The sequence below is a fragment of the Saccostrea echinata genome, unplaced genomic scaffold (genome assembly GCF_033153115.1).
Source record: "Saccostrea echinata isolate AGI-Se365-2 ecotype Australia unplaced genomic scaffold, CSIRO_AGI_Sech_v1 ptg000022l, whole genome shotgun sequence".
Lineage (NCBI taxonomy): Eukaryota > Metazoa > Mollusca > Bivalvia > Ostreida > Ostreidae > Saccostrea > Saccostrea echinata.
Window position 1 is genome coordinate 123,339 of NW_026889771.1, and position 18,445 is coordinate 141,783.

At 32.4% G+C, this 18,445-nt stretch overlaps 1 protein-coding gene across 1 annotated transcript in view; it reads right to left on the reverse strand.

The window, feature by feature from the left end:
- LOC133190150 (zinc finger ZZ-type and EF-hand domain-containing protein 1-like) overlaps positions 1–16,137 on the reverse strand; it is a 51,556-nt gene extending 35,419 nt beyond the window's left edge. Inside the window, exons 1-2 of the mRNA XM_061325612.1 lie at positions 16,014–16,137; positions 264–297 (exon numbers count right to left, since the gene is read on the reverse strand). Of these exons, the coding sequence (XP_061181596.1) occupies positions 264–297; positions 16,014–16,067 (88 nt within the window). The 5' untranslated portion in view covers positions 16,068–16,137. The remainder of the gene's footprint in view (positions 1–263; positions 298–16,013) is intronic.
- Positions 16,138–18,445: the final 2,308 nt, after the last annotated feature.

Sequence of the window (18,445 nt, forward strand, 5' to 3'; positions counted from 1 at the left end):
TTTTTTATATTTTTGGGAATTTAGGTCCTAGATTAGAAACAGTTGGCAGATTACAACAGAATCATTCAGGAAACTGCTGTATTGAAAATTTGAAGGATTAAATAATAAGGGGTTTTTTTTGTATATCTGGTTTTGTTTGCTTTTGTTTGTTAATTGGTTTTATGTTGTTGCTTTGTTTTTTTGGGGGGATGGGGTGAAGAAATGGTTTCCCTTCCCAATTTGTGAGGCAACAAATCCATTACAGACTTTGCAAGAGATTTTACCTGCATCATCTCCATCAGAGCTATTTCCATCCATCTGAAAAAAAAAAATCAAATTTTTGAGAAAGTTCAGTAATAATGACAGACCTGTTTACCCATATTGTAACAGTTGTCTTTCAGTATTTTCTATTAGATTTGTCAGTGAGATTTGGCATTTCCCCGTAAGATTTCACTTTTCATCGATTGTACATATATTACTAGAGAACAACTACGTTTCTGATTACCAAAAATAAACATGGTCTAATAACAAAGAAAAAAATAATACCTTGCCTTCTTTCGAGAGGTTTCTGTCATTTTTAAACCACTGCGTTTTGGCAACCCGACATCACTTAATTGTTAGAAAATTTTCTCTTTTTTAGCGATTAAAAAGCGTCAAACTGAGACATCATAACGACAACTAGCTGCTAAAATCCAAATGAAAGGATTTTCCGATTTCCGTATTTTCATGATAGCAAAACGTGAGACGTATTTTGGACTCAAAATCCGTACAAAATATGGCGAAATCGTAAGAGTAAACAGGTCTGTAATATATAAGCATGATTTTTTGGGGAAATTTGCAGAATTACATAAAAATGGAACTACATTTGGAATCTAACAAGCAAATTCAAAGAATAGTAGTCCCCACTTGTCAAATATGAATACCCTATCTCCTGACATTCAAATGTTATCACCAATGTAAACATTTTTGAAAATTAGGTCAAACCTCAAGGTCATCAGTAAAAAATCATTACATATTGGGACACAAGTAGTGCACATGTCAAATATGAATGCTCTATCTTCTCTCATTCAAAAGTTATAACCAGTATCATTTTTGAAAAGTAGGTCAAACTTCAAGGTCACAGGGTCAAAAATCTAGTATATCTGGAAAGGTCTTGTCAAGGTAATGTACATGTGAAATATGAAAGCCCCATCTTTTCTCATACAAAAGTTATCACCAAGGTTAAAGTTTTTTGTGACAGACAGACTGACATGTGGACAGACTGACAGACAGACAGATGAATGAGATTTAATGTCCCCTTACCTTTAAAATTGTATTCAAGGGTGCTAAACATTTCTGACCATTTAAAAATGAGGCTTCTTTCTTTTTGAACATTTTTCTTTTTACAATTTCTAATAGTAGTATCTTAAACAATGTAAGCCGAGGGATTAAATGACCTAGCTGTCTTTGACCCAAATTATCTGAATTTCTGAACAAAAAGTTTAGGGATGAGTGTCAACATGCAAAAAAAAAATTATGATATATCAACATTTTGACTTGTGTATCATGATACATATTGACGAGTATAACTTTTTAATTTTGTTCTATAAAAAGTTTTTTTTTTTAAATCTCATAAGTTGTCAATTTTATATTGTTTGGAATAAATGTATTCTTCAATCTACAAACACACAATGAAATAAGGATCGAGTTAAATCAATCATACAATATTCTATTTCTCATAAAAGCATTACACTTTGTAAAGCAGTTAAATATCATGTGAATTCTAATTTTTCCATATCAAAAAAAAAAGAGTTTTTCAGAATGTTGTACTGGTAACTGACTTCAAGAGAAATGTATTAGATATATCAGTTACATCCCTATCAAATTTGCTCAATGTTGAACATGCTGAAGAATCAATGTCATTTTTGGGTGTTTGAAATTCTCTTTTAATTAACCGCATTAAAAGCCATAAATTCTCAGTGACATTAAAATCTGGTGAGATGAGTGAAAGGATAACAATCTTGTGTGGTGGAGCAGGGCATTATTATCCTGAAAATGAAATCTCCACTGGGGAAAGTGCTTTGAAACAACCAGCCATAGGCTGTGATCTACAATATCCTGATATTTTGGCGTTAATATTTCCATCCACAACAGAGTTGCAACTGTACCAGGGCTGAACCAAAAATGGACCCCCTTATCATTTTTTTTAGTCTGCCTCTTCTGCATCATTTTGTTGTCTTTACCAACCAATAAATAAGTACCGTCCAATGAAGATATTTATGGAACTATAAGGTCTTCCTAAAAATTTGCTGATTTTGGTTAGGCCTAACAAAAAAATATGTTTGTTTATTTTTACATGCAAATAAAAGATATGTTTGGAAGAAAGGATTTTGTTTTTATTTTTTACATAAAGGCATAAAATTTTAAAATACAATTTTTCAAAGACAGTTTTGAAGCTCTACAACTAAAAAGTGACCCTATGAGTTAAAAACCATGAAGGAAAACGAAATAATATGCAATTTTCAGATTCTACAATGAAAAAAGTTTTGGATGGGCACATAAAAATAAGGTCAGTCGGGTAACCAAACAAAATATATTTTCTTAGGCCTTAAAGAATTTTCATTTTTAAAAATAATTTGCAGAATTCTTGCTTCTTTCAGATTGAACTTTTTCCCTTTTCTATCAATCATCTGATTTGGTATTATATCATTTGTAAACATGCATTACATTATTATAAATTACATCACAACTGCAGTTGGCCAACTGATATACTGATGGCAAAAAGTACAATTTGCATAATTTCAACTATGTGATATTCATGATCAAAGTGCGTGGCCACTGTAAACAAAGTTAATGTAATGTCATTTTAATTAAAACTTTTTGCATAGCTGTAGCAAAATACATCTGTGATAGTGATTTTCCTAGACCAGTTGAACAGGATTTTGTTTAACTCTCAATGATAGATATGGCAAGAAATTAGCCCTGACTTTCAAGTATGTTCATTTGTAACCCTGTTACAGGACTATTAATCCAGTTACGAAGGTAACATAAATCCTAAAATGAGATGCAGTTAATTTATAACCCATCAGGGGGTCTTCTTTTCTGTGGTTACATGGGTTACAACTATATTTCTTTGGTGACATTTCTTTGGTGACAATGGTTACAAAGCAAAAGAAGTCCAGCAGGGGGTCTTATTTTCAGTGGTTACACGGGTTACAACTATATTTCTTTGGTGACAATGGTTACAAAGCAAAAGAAGTCCAGCAGGGGGTCTTATTTTCAGTGGTTACACGGGTTACAACTATATTTCTTTGGTGACAATGGTTACAAAGCAAAAGAAGTCCAGCAGGGGGTCTTCTTTTCTGTGGTTACACGGGTTACAACTATATTTCTTTGGTGACAATGGTTACAAAGCAAAAGAAGGCTAGCAGGGGGTCTTATTTTCAGTGGTTACACGGGTTACAACTATATTTCTTTGGTACTAATGGTTACAAAGCAAAAGAAGGCTAGCTGGGGGTCTTCTTTTCTGTGGTTACACGGGTTACAACTATATTTCTTTGGTGACAATGGTTACAAAGCAAAAGAAGGCTAGCAGGGGGTCTTATTTTCTGTGGTTACACAGGTTACAACTATATTTCTTTGGTGACAATGGTTACAAAGCAAAGGAAGGCTAGCAGGGGGTCATATTTTCTGCGGTTACACGGATACAACTATATTTCTTTGGTGACAATGGTTACAAAGCAAAGGAATGCTAGCAGGGGGTCTTGTTTTCATATATGTGACTGAACTGAAAAATCACAACTGGAGATTTGAAATTTTTCTGCTGGAGTTTGGGTCTCAAAGCTGGAGATTTTTTATCGACATTTTTTCAAATCGCAAAAGACCATCCAACCCCCAAAATTCAGGAAAAAATATCTTCTCCTAGTTTATTACTTTACAAATTTTATTTTATAAAGTTGTTGTTTAGTTTTAAGAAAAATATGATAAAGTTTTTATTCAAATGAAGTGAAATTTAGTATTCAAAATGAAATCAACTCATTTCCTAGTAAATTATTTAAGAGTTAAGGTCAAGATCTAGTAAATGAAAGGTGCCTACAGATTTCTCAATTTTGAGAAATAAATTCCTTTAATGATGCTTTATAACTTTAGCTTGGTCAAATAAGATGTTTCGGGGCATAATTTGTAGATGAACAAGACAAAAAATCATATTTTGAACTGTCATTTTCAATGAAAAATTAAGAAAACCAGACATGAATACGGGAGTTTTTTCCATATCAAACGAAGGAAATGTATCCACATTGCTTACAGTCTCTTAGAAAACGATAATTTGTATGTTCTTGGCATCTTCTTTAAAATAATATTAAATTGAACATAGGTATCGGGGTTACTTTTCACATGATTTCAAAATGAATTCCATGAAAATACTTTATTTTCTACATAATTCTATTAGAGCCGTAAAGTACGGGAAAAAGAAAGTTAAAATTGATTATGACGTCATAATGGATCTAGCACCAAAAAGTTAGTCTAAAGTCATTTACTAGATCTTGACCTTAACAGCATCATTAAAACATTGGATAAAATTTTATTTTTGATTTAGTATTGATATATCAACCAGTAAGTGAAGTAAAACATAGCTAGGTTTTATGTTACAAATTCTATGTTGGTAATTTGTTTTTAAATAGAATACCGGTATGTACAGATGAAAAAAGTACCCTCTAAAATAATAAACAAATTAGAGTCAGGTATATTTTAGCAACACCCTGTAGTGTGATCTATTTTTAACTAGAGTGTGACCTACATTATAACTGTATCTTTTAATGACCAAAGCAGCATTAGAAGATGGCAACTGTGTATTTAAGCAACTAATTACAATGTTTTGCATTCAGTAATAAACATCAATGGTCTTTTATCAGGTTGATATATCACTAATTTTTACAGTTTTCTGTGGTTACATGGGTTACAACTATATTTCTTTGGTGACAATGGTTACAAAGCAAAAGAAGTCTAGCAGGGGGTCTTCTTCTCTGTGGTTACACGGGTTACAACTATATTTTGAGGGTTTCTTTTCCATTTCATGAAAACCAAAATGAATGAATTGCATTATTACATCATAATTTTTAGCGTATGGTGATTATTTAATATACCAGCAATGCTGAATCATATTGTAAACCAAATTTAAATTCTTTTTGAATGGTTTTGTTCCAAATTTTTATCTATAATTAATGAATTTCTGTCCATACTTTGAAGATCATTGTTTTCCTAATACAATACTAGCAACTTCTAAATCTGATTAAAAAACAATTTTATTGTATAAATAATAAATTATTAAAACATAGTACATTGTAACACACAACAGTCCATCAAGAGCTGTTCCTGCAAGGGGGACAAAATCACTCCTTATCTCCAAGGGCCCTGAATTTGTGTAACGGCATTGTGCATTTCTGGTGGTGCCAGGCATCACACCCATCACAGCACACCCAGTTCATTCCTCCTCTTCCGACCTTTTTACACGTTCCACATGTTATCTGTAATCAAAATATGGAAATATAAATTACTAAATTCAAATTTCATGAATATGTGTGAGAGAAAACAGACAAGTCACTCCTATCTAGCAAAAATAAACACTATGCAGAAATATAAAAGAAAATTTCAATTCTTTAGTTCTAAATCATTCTTTAAGATAGTTTGCATAATGTTTCATTAATGTTTAAATGGAAGAATACCTTGCTTTCTGCTCTTTTTGGACGTGGAAAAGGAGCAGGGGTTGTGGGTATGCTGTGAATCCTTCCTCTAAGGCCCTTGGAGGTTGGTGCCATTGTTTTGTAATTGGGTACTGTTGAGGAAATCTCTTGGCTGGGTTCTGAGGATATGGACTCCTCCTCAAGGGAAACAGGGGATGCTGATGGTCGTACTCTTTCTTTGCTTTTCATTGTCTCATCAGACTTGGCATGGGGTTCATGTGAGGACCTCTGCTGGCTGGGCTCCAAGGATATGGACGACTCGGCCATGGAAACAGGGGATGCTGATGGTCGCACTCTTTCTTTGCTTTTCGTTGTCTCATCGGACTTGGCATGGAGTTCAGGTGTGGAGATCTGCTGGCTGGGCTCCGAGGATATGGACGACTCGGCCAGGGAAACAGGGGATGCTGATGGTCGCACTCTTTCTTTGCTTTCCGTTGTCTCATCGGACTTGGCTTGGAGTTCAGGTGTGGAGCTCTGCTGGCTGGGCTCCGAGGATATGGACAGCTCAGGCAGGGAAACAGGGGATGCTGATGGTCGCACTCTTTCTTTGCTTTTCGTTGTCTCATCGGACTTGGCATGGAGTTCAGGTGTGGAGCTCTGTTGGCTGGGCTCCGAGGATATGGACGACTCGGCCAGGGAAACAGGGGATGCTGATGGTCGCACTCTTTCCTTGCTTTTCGTTGTCTCATCGGACTTGGCATGGGGTTCATGTGAGGACCTCTGTTGGCTGGGCTCCGAGGATATGGACGACTCGGCCAGGGAAACAGGGGATACTGATGGTCGCACTCTTTCTTTGCTTTTCGTTGTCTCATCGGACTTGGCATGGAGTTCATGTGAGGACCTCTGCTGGCTGGGCTCCAAGGATATGGATGACTCGGGCAGGGAAACAGGGGATGCTGATCTACTTGAACCACTACTGTCTGTCCCAGGCGAACTTGGACAACTTTCCTCCACTTCATCTGTGAAAATACATAAACAAATGTCAGTTCATGCCCATATTATACCATTTTTTTTTCAAGTATACATTCCTCACTTACTATTATATTTAAACCTTAATTTCATAACACTTTTCATTTATCAAGTTTATAATTTAACTAGGATTCAAACATCCTGAGGTATTTTTTGGGCCCCTACAGCTGGGTTTATGATTAGAACAAATTCGAATTTATTTGTTGTTTGAATAACGATCGTGTATCATTGCTAATTTAAGTTGTTCTTCAGAAGATTTTTAATGCAATTTCTTTCCATGTACGTGTAATTGCTTCTTCTGTTATAAACCCACAAAACTCTTGCCTGATGCTAATTGAGAAGATTTTTAAATGACCTCACCAATATTTCACTTTTTCTAAAATATCTCCCTTTGTTTAAACAAACATTAATCTGTGTGTTTATTCGACCAAATGGTTCTAAAGAAAAAGTTGAAATTTCTTAAAGGTTATAGACAGACTTGCAGACAGACACTGGATAAAATATTATCAGTATAATCTGAAAGCACAAGTGAGTTATATGTAATATGTAAAGAATTAATCTTTTTTTATTTCAATTTTTTTTAAATGGAATTATTAATATAGCAAGAGATACTTTTGGTATCAATATATGTATAATTTCAATAATTACCAAGTCCATTGACTGCTCTGACAATCCGAGACCAGTCCTCAGATTCAAACTGTTCTTTCTGAATTGTAACGCATTTCTTTGTCTTCCCCTGAAACCGTGCAGTCTGATTTGTGCGTCCCACAGATGAAAACTTTTTCAGCATCTGGGGAGGGATGACCTTTGATCTGACAGCAATTACAGAGCCTTTCACCAGGCAGACGTCATCAATCTGAAGGAAAAATATACAATACATATTTCTAATCCAAGAGATCTTTCTGTGGTGGTGACAGCCAATGATCCCATATTAGGGATGCAATAATTAAGTACTCTTAAGTATTGTCATCAGTGTGTGAGAGAACTTGATAAAAATATTTTATGTGTGTCGTATTTTAGTAATTATTCTCATGCATGGCTTTAAATTTAATCTAGAAAATTACTTTTCAAATGTATTTTGATTCCTGCTTGTTTCCTACAAAAAAAAACCATCATGTTTGCCCTCACAATTGTTCTAATTCTCTCCACAGCATTGGGAAAGTTTGAAGGAATGTGATTTAACATTTTCCCCAAGAGACTAAGAAAACTATGTCCTAGCTTTGCACTGATAATGCTTAAAACATCTTCTTCACTCATGTCCTCTGACAGCAACAAATTGAATATATGTTTTGGAGTGCTTCGAAGGGTCTCTAACAGTTCTTTAAGACATTTTTTCTCCCTTTTTCCCTCTTCTTCTTCATGTATTCTGCTCTCAAGAAGAATGGATACTTTTGACAGAGGTGAAGATGAATCACGGCTACTTGTGTCCAATTTAATCTTCTTCTTTGCCGAGCATTTCACATCTCGCATTGTACGTCTACGTGGTGTAGATGGGCTTGCTGTTAAAAAATTATTGTTTATTATACTTTAATACTATTAAAATATGATACTGTTTGTAATGATTATCAGTAAACCGTAATAGCAATCATATTCCTGAGAGAAAAAAGAATTTCTCTCTCTCTTTCTATGTGTCTGGTCAATATAATTCATCTTTATGATATGAGAGATAACTTTTTAAGGAATTTATTCCAGGCAATCAAATGTATTGTTCGGTCTTTCCACAGATTGAGTATGAAACTATTGCATAGCTCATATCAATTTTTATTTTCTGTTGCCAATATTTTTGATAGCTACTTACATGTACATGTATAATAGTTTACCTAATAACACTGTTCCTTAAAACTGTTAAATGTGAGAAATTTCTGTTTCTCAAAATACAGTTTGTTTAATTGTGCCAGGAAGTTATCAGGTATCAGATGCAGTATTTTCAAAATTATTGTCTCTTAAAAATATTTGATGAAAGATAACTCCTGTAGATGGAAAGATAACTCTTGTAGGTGGATGCAGTAACAATGTGATATATTCTGATTTAAAGAGCAATGCTTCATTATGATTTCTAATATGAACATGATGAAATAATTATGTATGACAGTAAATATTAGTATCATATTTGAATTTTTAATTAAAAATAAAAAAAATTATTGATATATTGATCTATCTTTTAACTACCTCAAATTGGATTAGGCATAATATTCATTTCAAAAAAAGTAAGCAATGCTTCATACTTCAAAGTTTTTTTCATTTGAATATAATGCTATTGTTGTTGATGAAAATGAATGTTGGAAAAAAAAAAAGGAAAGGGGTGAAATTAAGAGCAGAGGGATTTTTCACCTTAAATCAAATACAAAAAGCCAAACAGATGTAACTCTCTGAGATGGAAGTTATATTTAATCAATAAGGAAACCATTAACTGCACTCTATTTGAGAAAGAGAGAGAGAGAGAGTGTAAACTTTTAATTCTTTCATGAAAAGAAAGTGATCTTAAAAAGACAACAACATTTTAAATGTTTTTTTTAAATATTAAGTTTCTACTAAAATAGTGTCAACCCTAAATGGTTCACTAAGCAAAAGTCTTAACTGTATGGTCATAGATTTTAGGAGATTCTTGGATAATTTATTGAACTGTACTGCTTCAGAAGGGCCACAAAGTTACCATTACATATAAGTTTCTTCTCATAAATTGTAAATACATGCAGTGTAGATATAAAAGTAATCCATGGTTGTATATTTACATCCATTTATTATGGCAAGCTTGCAATGGATCCACAATTGACTTAATTCGCAACAGTAATCAAATTAAACAATTTAGTATAAAAGAACATCATTAGAACATAGATTATGTAATTTTAATGCCCCTGCAATAAAATGGGGGCATATATTGATATACTGTCATTCTGTCATCAACTTTCTTTTCATTAACTTGGCAAGATTGCACACATTCAACTCACATTCATAAGAATACTCAGGTTCAATTTGAATTTGGTTTTAGACAGAGTTTTCCCTCTTTCTCTTGCTACTTAGTTTTCAGTTTCCGCTCTCTAACTGCTGTATAAAGTTGGAATTGGATGTGCAGGTATTCTACCAGAAACTACAGGTCAATTAAGTTTCAATTTGGTCCTGATCCGATGATTTTCGACAGTTATCCTCTTTAATTAAAAAAAAAAAGGAGAAATTTTCCATTTCAGCTCTCCAGCTTCGGTAGGGATGTACAGTATGTTACTATGTATAAGATTAAATTTGCATATATTCTCTCCAAAACCCACTTATTTCATATAGCTTTTGTATTATATACATTATTGTATCTTCATTTCCTATTACTTCTAGATATTTTGTCTGAAAATTGATTAATAGAAACAAGACAAGGACATACATGTACCGGCACTGATCTTTATTTTTGAGTTACTTCCCTTAAGAGCTATTAATTACGTATTATTCATAATGGTCAAGAAAGTCAGACTGGTTGATTGTTTCTATCATGTAATTGACTGAATTGATTGAAAGGTTGATTGTTTCTATCATGTAATTGACTGAATTGATTGAAACACATATTGTCATGAAAATATTGGCATGGATTTATTTTAATTTTTATTCATAGTTACATGTAATCAGATTTTGTGTAGGATACATAATAAAAATTTCAGTCCCTAAACTCCTTTGAATTAGGACTTAGGAAATAATATGTCTTTGGTGAGGACTGCAATATAGTCTCAAGTCACTTATTAAAACAGGAATATAATTTCAACATGCTATAAATTTAATTCAAGAGCATAGACAATCAATTTATAACAAATATTCTCATAAACATTTCGGAGAATCTAAGGCTATTTCAAAAGTGGGTACCAGATACCCACTTTTAACTCAAAGACCTTAGATTCTCCAAAAATCCTTTATGGGGTTAATTTTTTTATTTTTGAACCTATCTAAAGGTTATTTATATCATTTTCTTCGTCTTTTGGAGACAAGAAAGAATATGTAATCAGATTTGTTGTAGGGTATATAATAAAAATTTCAGCCCCTAAACTCCTTTTAATTTGGACTTAGAAAATTTTCAGTGCGCTATTTAAAGTGCTTTTTGGGGCTGTTTTCTCTAATTTTCAAGCAGTATAGACATACTTTATATCATTATTTTCATCTTACAGAGCAGAAAACAATGATACCAAAGATATTATCATATCTTAATTTAAAGGGAGGTTTAGCCCCTATTAGGAGTTTTCGGAGTGCGTTAAAAAATTTTAAGTCCAAATTTCAGAGTTTTGAGGGCATAAAATTCTTAAAAGATGTTATAAGATAAAATTGATTACACATTCTTTCTCGTCTCATTGAGACAAAGAAAATGATATAAAACACATGAGGATAGCTCTACAATTAAAAATGTCATCCCCAAAAAGGATTTATTTCAAAGTGGAAATTAGGGTCAGATGAAACTCCCAAAAATGAACAAGGTTTTTAGGGTTAAATGCTGCTTCCTTTATACAACCTAAGAATTAACTGATCTCAGTAGTCGGTCTGTCACATCTTTGCCTTTCCCAGCATATTAAGCATAAGTTCTATGGTAAATGATGACCTGTTGGCTCTTTCTCCCCTAAATGTACAACAAAGCCATTACTACTTTTCGTTCAGATTATTCTACCCTCTTGGGGATGTACAAGTGCTTTTGTTTACCTCTGTAACATACTCTTTATTATTTTTTAAAAACAAATAGATATATATTTTTAAATTCATTTCTGATTGAATCAAGACAAAGGGAAATATAGCTCTTCAAGGACAGGTCAAATTAAAAAAAAAGAAAAAAAGAGCAAATTCATTTCTTGCTTATAATTGTGATAAAATATTACTTAATGATTGTGCATTAATGTACTGAAAACAATTGAAATGTATCAAAACTGATATTAATCAGGGGCCATTAATCAGTGACCACAACAAAGTAATTTCGGCATATTTATAAAGTTGAAGAGATATTGTAAATGACTGTTAAAGGTCCTTAAATATCTTCAACATAAATTCTAGATGTTGTGTTAGAAATTTCTGTTTGCAATCATTGTTGCCAGCTAGGAATAAAACTTTCAAAATAAATGCCAATTTTCTTAAAGCCTAAGAGAGTATTAAGTATGGGGAGAAAGAGTTGATGAATGTTAATTATACAAGCAATATTGGAAAAATGCTTTCTCCTCTATAAAAGCAAAATAAGAAATTTTTACAGATATAAGAATTATAGAGTATAATTGGGGCTATAAGATACTATTTCATTATCGGTGTACCAAATTTGAACCAAGATTTCCTGACCCTGAAGACTGCGTATTCCTTAACTGGGGATCAAATTTTCTTATATGGTTGCCAATACTGCGGAAAAAAAAAATAACTGGATTTGGATTTACAGGCAGACTAGATTTTATACTTATGATCTTTTTGGTTATAAACTGAAAACACTGTATTATGTGTAATTCAGTTATTTTCAGTATTCACAAAAACTTATTCCTTATTCAGATAAGTATATATACAGTGGCTTTCCACAACATATTTATGACATTGGCTTATTGAATTATTGACTGATTTTTATATAAATATAATATTGTATTTCAAATTCAATTTTTGAAGCAAATGATTTATTTTTTATCAAAGCAACATTTTCTTCTGCACATTGTAGTTAAAAAAACTCAAGAATCATTCTTTTTGTATATTTTTGAAAATTTTGTTACCATGGCAACGTCAAATATACGAATTTTTAAAAAAAACTTTAACAATTCAAAAAGCACAATATTTCCTTCATATTTGCCAAATTTTATGCAAATTGGTTGTCCAAATTTTAAGATATCTGCATTCAAGTACCCCAATGTGCCAATTTTGTCAATATTCCAAAACAACTCAGTACTGAGATAACCACTCACTTAAAACATGTCAGGAAGCAAAGGGTTAATTTCTTCCTTTCTTTCTAGATCTTATATTTGCTAGTTTTGATGAGTTAAAATGCATGTAATGCATATAATGCACATTTCAATTCATAATGGAAAGACAACAATGGATAGGAAATGTTTAAAAATGTAAATTTGTCATAATTGACTTATTTAGTCTGAATTAGTCATATCAGGTATCATTGGAAGGATCTATGAAACTAAATACAGTACATACTCAGTCCATACCAGCTGAATCCCTATTAAAACCCCCATGTGGCCTCATTCTTCATGAGAAGGGCCTAGCTGATGCAGGGGACAACCATTTGATTTTGACTTTTTTGGAAGGTCAGAATATTTTCAGTTCTTCACAGGGCAGAATATATATATTTTTTTCCAGATAAGCAAGAACAGATTATTTATTTTCTCTTTAAAATAAAAAGCTTAGGGTTCACTTTATCCATGATATACCAATTAACTAACTAACTAACTAATGTCTCATTTTAAACATCAATTACAAGTAAATGTCAAGTAAATATAGTGCTTTTTAATATGAGAGATAAATTAATGGCACATTTTACCTGGGTGTGCCACCAAAAAAAAAAAAAGATAGTTCAAAAAGATTGAGAATATTAACTTAATTTGTAGAAACAGTGATCAAATTAATACTAATGCTTGCAGTCAGCAGTGATAGCTAGAATTCCTGAATATACAGCTATCCTACAAATCAAAGGACAAGAGATATAAACAATTATTAACAAAAATTCCATATTTTTCACACCTTTTACAGGTAAACAATACCTTAGATATTTTGCAAATATCATATCAGTATACTATACACGTAGGAAAATCCTTTGAAGTTTCCAAATATACACAAGGTAAATAACTATAGTCAGGTTAATTCCAAGTTCAAAGAGATTGTTGATTGTGTTACATATACACACAGGATTCAAGATGCAATTGGCACACCTATTGATCTGATAATTTCCCTAATATACAATGATCTTACAAATTCTTTGATGTATTTGAGCTACAAACTGAAATAAAAAAAATCAGTCAGGTTAAGTTTTTAATTTCTATTCAAGATTTGTCAGAAGTGCAGGGATAAAAAAGAGTTCAGAGCCAATAGTACAGTATAAGCTTCAAACATAACCGAGAATTTTATTTCTTAACATTTGGGGAACTAAGTGATATATTTATCATTATAAAACCAAAATAATGGAACCATTTCCCTTTATTTCAAAGGCAGATACATGAGGACTTATCCTTGAAGATTATCATGAACATATGTTTGAAAAAATATTTTTTTATATTCATCACTAAAATCTTATGGATATATTATGCTGACTTTGTTTAGGACTTGACTTTTTGTGTCAAACGAAGTCAGCACACCCATGTACACATGGTACAGCTTCACTGGAAACTTTCATATGCCTTTAATCCATAATTGAAATAATGAATATATTAAATATATATTTCTATATACAACACCCTAGATAAAATGAATATTTAATAAGGTTATGATTATCACATACAACAAGTAGAACTTTATTAATGATAACTGTTCTACAATTGACTTGTTCAATTAATAATCACATAACAATGTCTATACACTTATGCTTGTAACAAATGTTAATTTCCAGGAACAGAAATCTTAATTCTTCATTGAAACAGCTAGTAGTTCACTATCAGAGTTTAAAAGTACATGCTTATTACAATTTACATGTAAGGAGTGGAATGTTTCTTTTTTCTTTTTAAATAAACTGTATAAATGTGTTTCTTAATTGTTACATCTAGTTTGTATTTTGTTCTGGGTTTTTTTTGTTTAGGTTGTTTGTTTACTGCACTTTCTTTTTAGCTTTTCAGGATAACCTATCCTTCAGAAGGGGGGGGGGGTGTAAGTAGGCATTCAGTTTAAAACAATTGGTAAATATATAAATCCATAACTTTTTAGTGATATGGTAAATTAACATACATAAGGAATTCATAATTGTTTTGGGGTCTTAATTAGTATGCAATTAGTACAAGTATTATAGTTTGGCAACTTAAACATGTTAAATTGGCCTGTTTTTACCTGAAATCAACAGACATCAGAAGAAAAGATGGCTATAAAGAATTCATAATAGCTTTTGGTATATATGAGTTTAACAAGTTTATACCTGAAATCACCATACATCCAAACAAATGGTGGATAAAGAATTCATAATTGTTTAGGAGTCTTAAAATTATTCAAACATAAGTTTAACAAAGTTTAAGTGGCTTGTTTTTAACTGAAAATGATCATACGTCCAAACAAATGAATTCTTCTTGGTTTTTGGGTCTTAAAATTATGCGATTATTAATTTTTAACAAGTTTGAACAGTCTGATTTTAACTGAAATTCCCAACCCATAAATAAAAAAAATGTTTATTCATTTATCCCTCTTTACTATAAACTATTTACAACTGCATCAATTGATATGAAAATCTAAGAAGAATGTAATAATACATGATAATCTCCATATCTTAAAAATTAAGAAAAAATACTGAAAAACAAACTTACCCATCTTGAGGTAAATCTCATTCCAAAATCAAGAACAGTTCACAAAACAGCTGCAATTTCTGACACAGTATTGGTATCTGCTTTCTCAGAGTGGCTGCGAATACTGCAGGTGGTTAAGGCATTTGATTGGATGCCTGGATTTTGTTACCTGTAATACCTTCTCCATGACTGGACTAACCTCACAAACTTGAGGTATACACACAAAATGTAGATGAGAGTTTGAGACACAGGTACTCAAAGAAGTATCAACAATTATTACCCTTTAATATCTTTTCTTATTTAAAAGTTTCACTAAAAATTTATAATTAGATTTAATTGATAAATCTAATTAGAGACTTAAAATATTTTATACTATTTCGAAAAGGTTCCAATCACATTTCATTCATAAAGCTGATATCAGGTTAAAGAACTCATTGTAACCACACAGTGAAAATTGTGTACCATAATATCTTATTTTTTAACCACAGTGTAACTGCTGTAACCACTGTAACCATTGTAACCAGCAAAAAGTGAAAATTGTACCATAAAGTCCCCATTTTTAACCACTGTAACCATTGTAACCATTAAATAACTGAGGAAATGCTACTCAGTTACAGGCTTTTGTAACCCTTGTTACTGGTTACAAATGAACATACTTGAAAGTCAGGGCTAATTTCTTGCCATATATGCTCAATGATAACTGTAGTCTTCCGTGCCTCTATACAAATCTTACCTGGTCAACAAACAATATATAGGGAAAATCACTTTCAGAACTAATAACAACTTATGCAATGCTTCGTATTCTTAAAAAGAATTAAAAGATTTAAGAAATTTTATCGATATTTGACGGGATGCCAAACGCCCAGAGCGTGCTAGAGCGTCATCCAAAACAACACCTTTTTTCCTTGCAAATATTACAAAAACGAACAAGTTTTACTTCTCTAAGTTCCTTGTCGTCTTCGTCGTCGCTATTGCTGGGACTGTTGCCCATCAGACCGCACTAACATCAATATTTTACCACAATTTTCGTGGAACTGTATCTTGTGCGACTTGAAACCGAAACTAAACAGGACATGACAACTCGTACAGTGAATGATTCGTTTTAAAAATCCTGAAAGTTCGTGATGCATTTGTGATTGATACATCTTTGATCAGAAGATGATTCTTGACATCAAGAGTTCGAATTTTTGATATTTGAGAATCATTTCTTTGTATTGATTTTGTTTTTATGTTAAAAATGATTATTTTTATCCATTTTTTTTATATCCATTAATCATTTTTTTAACCACAATTTTTTTTAAATATTTTTTTAAAAATATATTTTAGATATGAGAGAGAGAGAGAGGGGGGGGGGAGAGAGAGAGATGCTTTCTTGATATATAAAAAAAATAATTTTCTGATATCAAACAAACAAAGATTAATTAATTATATAATAATAATGATAATAATTTTTTGCTATCAGCAAAAGCTTTTCTTTCATTAGATAAGGTTTCTTATTTCTACATCAAGAAATATATTTTTGATTTCAGAAAAAAAGTGAGTGTCTTCAATAGAATGATACTTCCTGGGGTTTTATAAATACCCCAGTCTTACATGTAGCAGAATATTCAATTCAGTCTCCATGACGGATCCATGCAGGAATTTTTTTTTTTAAAAGGGGGTGGGAGGTTAAACTGTATTTAGAAGAACTTTGTGTAATTCTACATATAGAAATCCAACTTATACTCACAGTTCACTTTCTAAGGACGAAATTATTCAAAATCGCAATTCAGTCATTAAAACTTTAACATTCCAGTCAACGATCTACCCTACCTATATACTGGATTAATTCCTAAACTTCATAAACATCCTTACAGACAAAGGTACATTACTAGCTCCAGCAACTGCTCTGCCAAACTTCTGATAAAAATATTAATTAATTGCTGTAAAGGAGAAACTTCAGACGTACTGTGCTACAGCGTATTCGAAAAGTGGTGTAAATTAAATGTGGATTCTCAAAAACTCCAAAGAATTTTTTGAAAAATTAAAATCACTACATTTTTCAAAAGTCAGTAATATCAATACGTATGACTTTTCAACACTTTATACAACCCACAATAAATTAAAAACTAGCTAGCTTGTTGATATCATAGACATCTGCTTCTTCACTAAAAAAATGGAACTCCAACATTCTCATATTGTGATTGTGATTTATCATCTACAAAATTAATTCGTAAATCTACACACGGGTACTCTGAGGTTGAAATGAAAAGGACGCTGGGGTTCCTCGTTGACAACTTGACATCAGTGTAGTTTTTGGAGATCAGGTCCTCCAATAATCCGATGGCCAGTAATTGTACGCCTTTAATTACCTGACCTGTTTTTTTATATTCCTATGAAGCAGAATTTCATGAGAAGAAAATACTTACTGTGGCCTTCAACTCGACATTAAGTTATATCGACGACTTTTATCAATTAACAATATACATGCATGCATGTCGACTCCATTTATCCCAGTGAAGTCGAAACAAAAGATACCATAGAGTCTGCTACATCTGTTTCGTATTTGGATGTTTTTCTGACTATAGCCGATTATGGCTAACTACCGATTAAACTGTATGTCAAACGAGATGACTTCAGCTTTTCCTTCATCAACTTTTTTCATTTATGTAGTAATATTCCAATATCACCTACATATGGTGTTTGTGTCTTACAACTTATTCGATACTCAACAGCATGGTCTTTTAAACCTAAGTGGGCAAAATACCTGCAAATTAATGAAGTGTTCAAGACATGCTATTGACAAATAAGTTGATGTTACAGGGATTTCAATAATCTCGTTTAAATAGCAAATACAACCTATCAGTGGGTCGTATTTGGACTGACATATTAGATACCAATTGTTCGGCCTTTGTTTTTATACTAAATTTGACCGGGTTATTCCATCTGCCTGATCAACACACAGGGCTAACGGCGGGTGTGACCGGTCGAATGGGGGTAATATTCCTCCTAGGCACCTGATTCTACCTCTAGAATTTATAGGGGTCCCTGTTTTATGCCCTGTTCACAATTTTTTGTTGAGATCGATCACTATGCATCATTTTCCCCTATATCATGCAAAGAAGGAAATAGAATGCGACTTTTACATACATGTATACATTTATATCATAAATAAAATGATAAAATGCGGACAAATAACTAAAGTCTCCAACTTATTGCCTCCTTGGGTTATACTGACAAGGCAATGGGCGAGATTCATAATCACCCAAAGAAATTTAGAGTTGTAAATTGCAACGGTAAACACTCAGGTGACCTATTGCTATCCATTTTCATCCGTTGTTGTTCCTCATACCTTAACATTTGAACATTTTCAGTTTCTTCTCTGGAACC